Below are 11,003 nucleotides of genomic sequence, written 5' to 3' on the forward strand. Positions count from 1 at the left end.
AGCTTTTGTTGCATCTATTTAAGATATGTAGTTATATATTTATGTCTTATATCTCTTAAATTAGGTTTCGTTCCCATAAACATCCGGGGGAGGGGAGGGGGGATACCGCATATATATTTGTTGTATGTTTACATGTCTGAGTTATACAGGGTTGGGGGTAATGTCTTAATTTCTGTAGTTCAAAAGTGCTTTGTAATGGTTTGATGTGTTTCAGATGTATATATTTAGATTGCACTGTTCATATTGGAAATTAATAAAATTTATTTAAAAAAAAAAAAAAAAAGGTAGTAGTCAATGGAGATCACTCTGAGGTGGTGGGCCTCAAGGTTCTTTTCTTGGGTCTGTTCTTTTTAACATTTTTATAAGCGATATTGCTGAAGAGCTGTCAGGTAAGATTTCCATCTTTGTGGATGATACCAAAATCTGAAATAGATTAGACACCCAGGATGGTGTCAATGACATGAAGACCTGGCAAAGCTTGAAGAATGGTCTGAAATCTGGCAGCTAAAATTTAATGCTAAGAAATGCAAGATCACGCATTTGGGATGCAAAAACCCCAAAGAACGGTACAGTTTATGGGTTGAAGAACTTTTGTGCATGACAGAAGAGCGGGACTTGGGTGTGATTGTATGCGATGATCTTGAGGTGGCCAAACAGGTTGAAAAGCTAGAAGGAAGAGGTATGGCCAGTAGGAAAAAGGAGGTATTGATGCCCCTGTATAAGATTCTGGTTAGAGAATGACATGGTGACATGTCCCCGTCCCCACAGATAACCGCGGGAAATAATCCTATGTCATTTTCTAGTGTCTATTTCAACCTCGGTCCTTCTACACCAGCATTCTTCAAAGCAAAGCTTGAGGTCAGTGGTTGTGGCCATTCATACTCTGATTCTTCCCTCTCTTTTTAAAGAATGACATGAAGATGGTTTCCCGCGGTTATCCGCAGGGACTGGAATGGTGATGAATTTTGTCACCGTGTCATTTTCTAATTCTGGTGAGACCTCATTTAGAATATTGTGTACAATTCTTGAGGCCGCACCTTCAAAAAGATATAAAAAGGATGGAGTCGGTCCATAGGAAGGCTACTAAAATGGTGCGTAGTCTTCGTCATAAGGCGTATAGGAACAGACTTAAAGATCTCAATATGTATACTTTACAGCAGTATATCTCAAACTGTGAGCCTCCTGAGATTCCAAGTGTGACGTGGCACACCGAGGAGGAAGAGAGGCGCCTGCCAGCTGACTTCCATACGCGGTACAGCGCCAGTACTGCCCAATTCGCCCAAGGCCTGCATGTTTCTCCCTTCTCTCTAAGCGTCCTCCAGCTTCCCCCCCCTGGCCTCCCCTTCAAAGCTAATTGCAGCAGCCTGCAGAGGATCGCCGGTAAGTAGAATGATTTTATTTTCAATATAGTGGTTGAAATGTGTCAGTTTTGAGAATTTACTATATATATGCTGTGTATATTGTGTATATATGAAAAATGAAACGGAAAAATTGTTGTATTTTATCCAAGATTTTTATTGAAAATGTATGTACCGTTTTTTTTCTTCATGCTGCGAGTCGCTTAGAACCTCCCCGGTACGGCGGCATAAAATAAATTATTATTATTATTAAAGGGGATAGCATCTGAGGCAGAGCTAGGGTGGGTCTAGGGAGGTCTGTGGTTGGGGTACTCAGTTGATATTTGTTAGACTTAGGGAGTACTTAGCTTGAAGTGGTTGAGAAACACAGTTGTAGGCAATCAGTTGGCGCTCGTGCCTCTCCTTCTCTCCAGCCCTCTTCCCTTCTAGCACCCCCTACTGACGTCTCAGGGCCCATCTGGAGATTCTCTGCACATGCGGACGTTGATGTGATGATGTCATGCACATGCGCGATGTCATCATGGCGACGTCCATGCACTTCTGGGTGCCTCAAGCCGTGGCCACTACCTTTAGTGTACCCCGGCTCAAGAAAGTCTGAGAGGCACTGCTTTAGAGGACAGGCGGGAGAGGGGAGATATGATAGACATTTAAATACATATGTGGTGTAAATGCGCATGAGTCGTGTCTCTTTCATTTGAAAGGAAGCTCTGGAATGAGAGGGCATAGGATGAAGTTAAGAGGCGATAGGCTCAGGAGTAATCAAAGGAAATACTTTTTTACAGAAAGGGTGGTAGATGAGTGGAACAATCTCCCGGAAGAGGTGGTAGAGACAGAGACTGTGGCTGAATTCAAGAAGGCGTGGGATAGGCACGAGGGATCTTTGGGAGAGAGCGAGAGAAAATGGTTACTGCGGATGAGCAGACTGGATGGGCCATTTGGCCTTTATCTGCCATCATGTTTCTTTGCTTCTATGTAATCTGCCTTTGAACCACTAAGCTATAGGTAGAACACAAGACTTTGTATAACAAAGAGCAAAATAAATTCTCCAAACACAGTTCTCTTATGCGTAGCTTCAGTATACAAGCAGAACCCTGAAATGTTTTCAAGGGACTTAAAAAAACATTAACAAGTGCCTACATCAATGAGGGCATTACCAGACCGAAAGTATTGCTGAAGTACTGTATGCCCCAAAAATCTCATTTCATCCAGTCAGTATACAAAAGAAAACAATGCCAGTGCTGGGCAGACTTTTACGGTCTGTGCCCTGAAAATGGCAAAGACAAATCAAGATCATGCATGCATATGAAGTATCACATCATACTTTATGCTATGAATTTATCTTGTCAGGCAGACAAGATGGACTGTACAGGTTTTTACCTGCCGTCATCTACTATGCTATTCAGAAACATGTGCCAATCCAGGTCACTAGCACCTGGCCAAAACCCAAGGGAGTATCAACATTCCATATAGAATCTCAAAGAATAGCAAGATTCAGGAATCCCAGAGAGTAACAAGATTCTAGAACCCTAAAGAGTAGCAACATTCCATGCTACCAATCCAGGGCAAGCAGTGGCTTCCTCCATGTATTTCTCAATAACTGATTATGGACTTCTCATCCAGGAACTTGTGCAAACATTTCTTGTCCAAACCTATTCCCTTTTTAATTTTATAAATTTGCCTTCAGAACTGCATGCACAAGTTATAGACTAGTGTCAGTTGCATGTGCAACTTAATATAATAAGTAGCTACTAACTGACATAATTTATTGCTATAATCACTGGTGTAGCGAGGGTGCCCCCTATGCCCTCTTCTCTGCTCCCCCCTGCTTCTTCCCTGGCCCCCCTACCCTACCTTTCGCATGCCCCTTCCCTCCCCCCCCCCCCCCGTACCTGTTTAGCTTCCCAGGTGCAAGCAGCATCTCCAGCTTGCTGCCTGTGCCAGCTCTCCCTCTGATGGTACTTCCTAGTCGCGGGACCCGGACGTAACATCAGAGGGGAGCAAACAGCTAGAGGTACGATGGGGGGGGGGGGGAAGGAGCAGAAGGGGTGGAGAGGAGGAGAGGTGTTGGCGCCCCCCCCTTACTATGACATTGGCTATAATCAGTCTTATTTGGCATTGATACTAAAGAGTAGCCCGAGACCCCTGTGTCGATGGGCGTAGAATAACACGGGGCTGGCTGGCCTGCGTGTTGCCCATCGGCCGGGGTGGTAGGAGGGGCGGTGATAGAGGAGGGGCGGTAGGATTGGCGGGGTTAGTGCAGGGGATTCAAATGGATTGGTGGAAACGGGAGCGCGCGGTGGGGGGGGGGTGAGTGAATTTATAAAAGGGGAAAGTGTGGAGGACTCAACCGTCGTGGGTCCTCCTGAGCCGAATTTCCCTCCCACCCACCCCATATTTTCCGATAGTTGTGAGTAGCTCGGGGGCGGATCTCCCGAGCTACTGGGTCATTGGGGCTCATCCGGTGATGAGCGGTGGGCCGGCGGGGTGCCGTGCCTGGTGGGTCAGGTGACCTGATAATGGGGCATGAGGGCCATGCCACCCCTCTGACCCTTGCTGTGGTGGCAGGGTCGAGGGCACTGAAGTTTATGGGTAGCTCGGGAGGAGCTCTGGGAGTTTTGGTGAACTAATGTTATAATGTTATTATGTATATTGGAAATTATATTATGCTAATTGTTATGATTAATAAATTGAGCTGCGGTTAATTACCAACAATTGTTGTCTGAGTGTTATTGGAGTAATACATGGGGTATGGGGGAAGGGGGGGGAGTCAAGGAGTTGGGTTATAGGGCAACTGCGGACATGTCCAGATCCCGCTGTTATTAGCAGTTACAGGCATAACTGCTTTTAGTCGAGATTCTGCAACTTGTACATGCAAAATCCTAAGTGAGCAACTGCAAGGAGGCATGGCCTTTCTAGGCATGTCCCTGACCCAGCCTTGTCCCTCCCACTTGCACACACATTATACAGCACTAGCATTTACACGCCTATCTGCCTACATTCAGTCACCATCATTGACACCAGCCGTTGAGCCAACTTGGATTTACGCTAATTGCGTGTGCAATTATCGATTTAGAATTTGCATCATCCGGGCGTCTAAATGTAAGCGCCCTAAAGAACTGTCCACTAGGCGGGGGGGAGGCCAGACTGACACTCCACGTGATATTATAAGCTCTTTACATGTTCCTGTAGAGTAGAATCATCTTTAAAACAGTTTCCATTTCAGACCAGCCAAAAACAACAACCAAAACACACACACGTGGATAGCTCAAATTATTGAATATAATCGTTGGACCTAGTGGCGGTGAGGAAAGAGACGACACTCAACACACCGAGGAGTCTCGTCTGAGCTTGGGCCAGAAGGAAAGGCCAGAAACTCTTTGACAACCGGCTCCAAGTCGAGAACTAAAAGGAGCCCCGTCAGCGAGCGCACCGAGAGCCACACGTTAGGGGAGGGCTAGCCGTGACAATCCCCGCCTTGCCCCGAGAGCGTGCACTCCACCGGGTCAGGGCGGGCTCACTCATTTTATATATATATATATATATAAGTGATATGTAAGTGATTATTATTTTAAATGTAAAGGGCGAGTCCGGTGTAAAGTTAACCGGGGGGCGCTCGCCAAAGCAAGGTGGGCTACGGCTCGCCCGAATGCAACGGAGAAACGTATTTGGGTAGTCATTTGGCTTTAAAAAAAAAAAGAAAAATTATTATTATTATTTCTGGTGTGTTACATGGTTTCTCTTCAGTCGACCCCCCTCCCACACGATATGCCCGGGCAACGCCAGAAAGTTCCGAGTCGCGCGGGAGGGAAAGAGGCAGCCCAGCCTCGCGCCCAGCCTGGGAACGGCTCCAGCTGCGGCGGCTCCAGCGAGGCACGCGCGCGCCCGCGCCGAACTTGACAGCTGGAGAAAAGTAGAGAGCTCGGAGCAGGGACCGTGCAACCCTCTCCTAACACCGCGGGAAAAGGAAAAGGGGGGGGGGAGGCAGCAGACAAACGAACACCCTTCAGCCCCCATCTCCCTCACACACCCACGAGGAAGGGGGGGGGGAAAGAAAAGCCTGGGAGCCCCGGTACTTACTAAGAACGTGAACAGCAGCATTTTCGCTCTACAAGCACTTTACTCCGCGGGAGCCATAACGCTGCTGCCACGTCTGACTAAGCATGCGCAATCCGCCGGGAATCCGGGACGTGGAGGGGAGGGCGCGGTGCCTTCTGGGGGTTGTGGTCCTCGCTGCCCTGCCCCTTTATCCCCGGGCGGGCGGGTCACGCGGCCCTGGAATGCTGCTCGCGGTCTGTGCGCCGCAGACGCGTCCGTCACGCGCTCAGCGAAGGCCGCGGCGGATGTGCTGGAAGTCTCTGCGGATGGTGGACGGCACCTGTTGCGGGGCTGAGCTGGAATGTGCGGCGCGCGAGCTGATGGACGGGATGTGCAGCTTGATGGAGGAAGTTCAGAGCACCCACATGTCCTGCAGATTCTGCAGCCGCTTTTCCAAATTTCGCAGCTATTATGTTGCATGTTTACGCTTGAACACAAGGGGGTTTGCCACTATCAATAGCCATTCTACTGATTTTTTTTTTGTTTTGTTTTCAAATATTTATTGAAATTTAAAATTGTTGCAATACAAAAGATACATAAACATAAGGAGAACAAGAAATTATAAACTTATTTTCTGACATTCCTTGCATGTCTTGTTACTTTATTGGGAGGGTGGAGGGTAAGGGTAAGGACTGTTGGTGCTGAGAAGGAAGAGGAAGGATTTCAGGGAGAGAGGAAGGACGATGGAAATGAAGCACATGCAGAGCTGACTCAAGGTTACCTGACACCTAGGTAAACCATCAACCATGCACCCAACCCCCAGGGCAGCTCAAGGCCCTATCCCCCCGCCCCCCACCCTTAACATCTTTCCCTCCTCACTCCACTCCACCCTTCAGCTTCCTCCTTTCCCCCCAGGTGGCCAACATCCCCCTTTCCTATTTCCAGCATCTCCCCTTCCCCCTTATCAATCCAGCATCTCCCTTGTTCACTTTCTACTGCTGCCACCCTACTGCTTCCTGACTGCTCCAATGGTACTTGTGTCAGTAGGGGACCTTTCAGCAGAGACCCATGCTCCAGCACTGCCTCCTGACGCCCTCCCTCTGGTAAAGAAAGCATCCCAGCCCAGGGAGAATGGGATCCAGCAGCACTTGAACATGGTTTTCTGTTGTAAGGTCCTTTGCTGGCGCTGAATACTTTTGGAGTGGTTGGCTTGACCCCCCCCTGAAAAATTCCTCCATTGAATTACTAGGAGACAGTAATTTATTTATTTTTTTCAGGTCACAGAGTGTGTTTGTGGACAGCAAGGAGTAGTGGGAGGAGTTGGAGCCCCTTTCCCTAGTGGGGGTGAGGAGGGTAGAAGATATAGGAGGCGAATGTTATGTGAGTTAAATTCTAGACTTCTGGTTATCCTATTTCTCCTGCCAGAGCTCCAGTGCTGATTTCCTGTGAGGAGAAAGCCCTAAAAGGGTTTGCAGCAGAGCAAACAAGAAAGAGGGAATCCAAGGGGTTCACAGTGGAAAAGACTTATGGATTTTTTTTTACCAGAGGATCACGGGAAAAGGACAGAGACTGTGAGTGTGAGAATACCTGAGAGACACTGCTGTAGCAAATCAGATTTGAATGGAAAACAGAACCTTTATACCTGACGACTGTCGAAACCGAAGGAAATTGTAAATAGTTCATTTCGAAGCCTACAATCAAATTAAATTAAAAGTTACTGTTTTCAGTTACCCTTTGATTCTGGCAGTGGGGTAGTAAGTGTAAGAGGTGTCCCCCACACCCGTTCCTGCCACGCGTGTGCGCTTCTTCCCCGTACCTCTTTAACATGCCTGACGCAAGCAGGAACCCCCAACCTGCTGTTCATGACAGCGTCGGCTCTTCCTCTGACATCACTTAGAGCAGTGTTCTTCAACCTTTTGACACCTATGAACCGGCAGAAATAAAATAATTATTTTGTGCACCGTCACCGGTCCACGAACCAGCAGTTGAAGAACACTGGGTTAAGTGGTGGGCCAGACCCCACCCAATCTCCACCCCCATAATAGTAACACCCATTTTTTCCATTCATTTTTCATATAGAAACATAGAAACTGACAGCAGAAAAGGGTCACGGCCCATCTAGTCTGCCCTTACCAATGTCCCACCCCCTAACTCCCTCCGTGAACAAATCCCACGTGCCAATCCCATTTTTTCTTAAAATCTGACACGCCGCTGGCCTCAATTACCTCTAGTGGAAGACTATTCCAGCGATCAACCACTCTTTCGGTGAAGAAATATTTTCTGGTGTCACCATGAAATTTCCCACACACACAATATAAGTGTATTAACAATACATAATAGTTAACCACAAATTAAACTACGCAAAGAATGCTGTATCCTTCTCAATATTCATTCCTACCAGAACACAGATATACGGGACCAAAAACTAAAAGTACTAATATGTACGAACAAACCCTAAGATGCAAGACTGCATGCAGTACAACCCCAGAGGAAAAGAAACAAATGCATTTCTTCCTCAACAGACAGCAGATGTAAATCTATCACCAAATTCAAAAATAAAATAATTCCCCCTACCGTTATTGGCTCCCTCCCTCCATGCTGTGCCTTGCCTTCTGGCCTGCCCCCCCCCCCCCCCCGGTGTTATCTTCGGGCCGGCTCCTTCTTCCTCAGTGCTGCAGAGCACAAAGCCGTGGGCAGCAGCTCCTCGCGCGTCCCGCACCTCATCTGGAAGCCTTCCCTCTGATGTGACGTCAGAGAGAAGGCTTCTGGGTCAGGCGCAGGAAGTGCATAGGAGCCTCTGTCCACGGCTTTGTGTATTGCAGCACTGAGGAAGAGGGAGCCGGCCAGAAGACAACGCCACATCAATCGTACCGTGTACTGGCGGGTGAAGAGCGCTGTCGGGCCTGATGCATGTGCCGGTCCTGTGGACCAGCAGGAAATTTCAGCGGACCGGCAACGGTCCACAGACCGGCGGTTGAAGAACACTGACTTAGAGGAAGAGCCAACGCTGGCACGAGCAGCAGGCTGAAGTTGTTGCTTATGCCGGGGACGCTAAAGAGGTACGGGGGAAGGGTCGTGCATGGGGAAGGAATGGGGGGGGGGGCAGAGAGGAGGACGAGTGCCCTTACCAAGACAGCGCGCTTAATATACCACTGGACTCTGGCTTGAAATCTTCAACTGCAATTGTGGCAAGAGACCGAGTGTGGTGATTTATTTTATTTACAGTGTTCCTTCACTAATTCATGGTATTCTCTGACTGCCTCTTCCTGTACTAAAGTCAGGCTTCACCAATCAGGAGCTGCGTGTCAAAGCAACTCCTAATTGGTGTAGCCTTACTGTAGTAACAGGAAGAAACAGTTGGAGCATACTACGAGTGATTTTCTGCACCCACCGGCGCTCCAGCTGCCCTCTCCTGCCTCTCCTTTTTCAAAATTTGTGGGGGTTCCTAGAACGGAACCCCCATGAATATCAGGGGAGTACTGTATGTATTTTTAAAATTTATCAAACGCCTACTCCTAGGCATTACAAAAGTACCATTCACAAAATGGAGCACACAAGGCTTATACAAACATCTGAAATTACAGACCATTCCATGTAGACTAGGAGTGTCCAACCTTTGGTTTCCCTGGGCCCATTGGCCGTAAAAAAATTTTTCCAGGGCTGCACAAACGCTGCAGCAAGACAGAGGAGGGAGCCGGCAAGACGGTAAACACCCGGGGGCAGCAGAGGAAAACACTGCATTGCCCTCGACCGGGGCCGCACAAAATACTTCACGGTGCCGCAGGTTGGACACCCCTGATGTGGACAATGGGTTCACAGATCCTCACATCACACTCATCCTAAAACCAGCATTGATCATAACATCTTTTATTAGGAATGCCTCTATAAAAAGTGTAGTTTTAAGCATTTTTTTTTTAACTTCTGAATATCAGATAGAGCCCTTTGCGGTCCAGTTAGTTTGTTCCACAGCGTTACTCCCATGATTGAAATAGAAGAGGTTCTCGTACTCTCATAATGTATTTTTGAAAAGTCCATCAGTGACAATCGTATCGCACCCTTTGATCTCAAAGTTCTGAGCGGTCGGTCGATAGCCATAATTTGTGATAGATACCAAGGAATCCCACGGTAAACCAAAGTTAATGTCTTGAAAATAATACGCGATCGCACAGGTAGCCAATGTAGTTTCTTCAGCCAAGGTGTTATCATGTTCAAATTTTCTAACCCCACAAATTAACCTTGCGGCAGCATTTTGGATCATTTGTAATGCTTTACACTGTACTGTTGAAATCCCTAAATAAAGGGCATTGCAATAGTCCAGTTTCGATAAACCTTTCGTCTGTACCACTGGAGTAATTCTGGCCCTGGACCCTGCCCATCTCAAGCGACTGTAAGAACTGCCCCACTTATATATTACTTTTGTGAACCCTGGTCATGGGTGACCTGACCCCATAGATCTGACCAGAACCCACAGACCACATGTGGATGGAGTCAGAGTTTAAAAAAAAAATGACGCTTAACATGGCGCACGAGGATTACAAATCTTGGAGAGATGTGAGGTCGCTGAAACGAGCAACCAAAAGAATATAAATTGCTGACTTGCCTGGAAGAGGTGAATCGAGTGGAAGGACCACGGTGGTTCTTTTGCCGAGGACTGTATCAGTGGGATGGAGAATGGGTGGGAAGACAGATAAAGATGGCACCCATTCCTGCCGACAGGAAGTGGCAGGGATGAGAGGGTGGCATTGCCTCTTAGATTTCAATACATGTGGGAGCGGTGTGATGACATCACTGGAGTGTGTGGAGAGGGTTCTGGGGAGAGTGAGGAGAGTATAGACCAGAACCACACCCTAGATTGCAAGTTGCACAGGGAAGAGAGTAAGAAGAGTGCAAGTGATGCAGCTGAAATAGATTGAGTTATCATGACGTATCGGTTAATTGCCCCTGTGGAGATCTCAGATGAGAATTGAAGCCTAGTGGGATGCGTCTTATGCAACGGGTGTGGAACCCGGGGAGCCAAATTAGCAATTCGACTTTGCTGCCAGAATTGTCAATGAAAGTTTTTCCAATGCGAGGGAGCAACTGGGAGCAGGAGCCCCTCTTGGAGAGGAGACGACACATCAGGCTTGGAGACTGGGGAGGAAGCTTGCGGGGAAGTAGTGAACCCAGACCTGTTCCTTCAACCGACCTGGAAGGTGTGATTCGGGGGATCATAATTTTGCAGCGGGGCTCTTGGTTGTTTTAAAAACTTCCTGGATGCCATTGTGCCTCTGCCTTTATCCTCAGCGTGATTGTGCCGCTGTCAGTGGAGTGGGGCTTATTGAATTTTTGCTTCTAGCTCCCGGACCAGAGAATTAATTGGTTCTTTCATTTCTCCCTCCCGAAGAAGATATCGAAACAGGGCCTTGTCGAGCGGAGATATGGTGCCGATATGAATTTGAAAACATGAAACGGAAAACTCAGCTAAGTTCTCTGATTGATTGACTTTGTAACGTTTTTGTTCATGATCTTTTTCTATCGACTTTTTATTTATCGAAGATTGGAGATATAATGGTGCTTTGATATTCCTGAACTTCTATATGACTTCCTGAAATCTTAGAATCGATGAGTTTA

The 11,003-nt window shown here is 47.5% G+C and overlaps 1 protein-coding gene across 1 annotated transcript in view; it reads right to left on the reverse strand.

The window, feature by feature from the left end:
• PDIA5 (protein disulfide isomerase family A member 5) overlaps nt 1-5,594 on the reverse strand; it is a 321,624-nt gene extending 316,030 nt beyond the window's left edge. The window contains exon 1 of the mRNA XM_033945534.1: nt 5,436-5,594. Coding sequence (XP_033801425.1) covers nt 5,436-5,456 — 21 coding nt within the window. The 5' untranslated portion in view covers nt 5,457-5,594. The remainder of the gene's footprint in view (nt 1-5,435) is intronic.
• Nucleotides 5,595-11,003: the final 5,409 nt, after the last annotated feature.

Source organism: Geotrypetes seraphini, chromosome 5 (assembly GCF_902459505.1).
Source record: "Geotrypetes seraphini chromosome 5, aGeoSer1.1, whole genome shotgun sequence".
Taxonomy (NCBI): domain Eukaryota; kingdom Metazoa; phylum Chordata; class Amphibia; order Gymnophiona; family Dermophiidae; genus Geotrypetes; species Geotrypetes seraphini.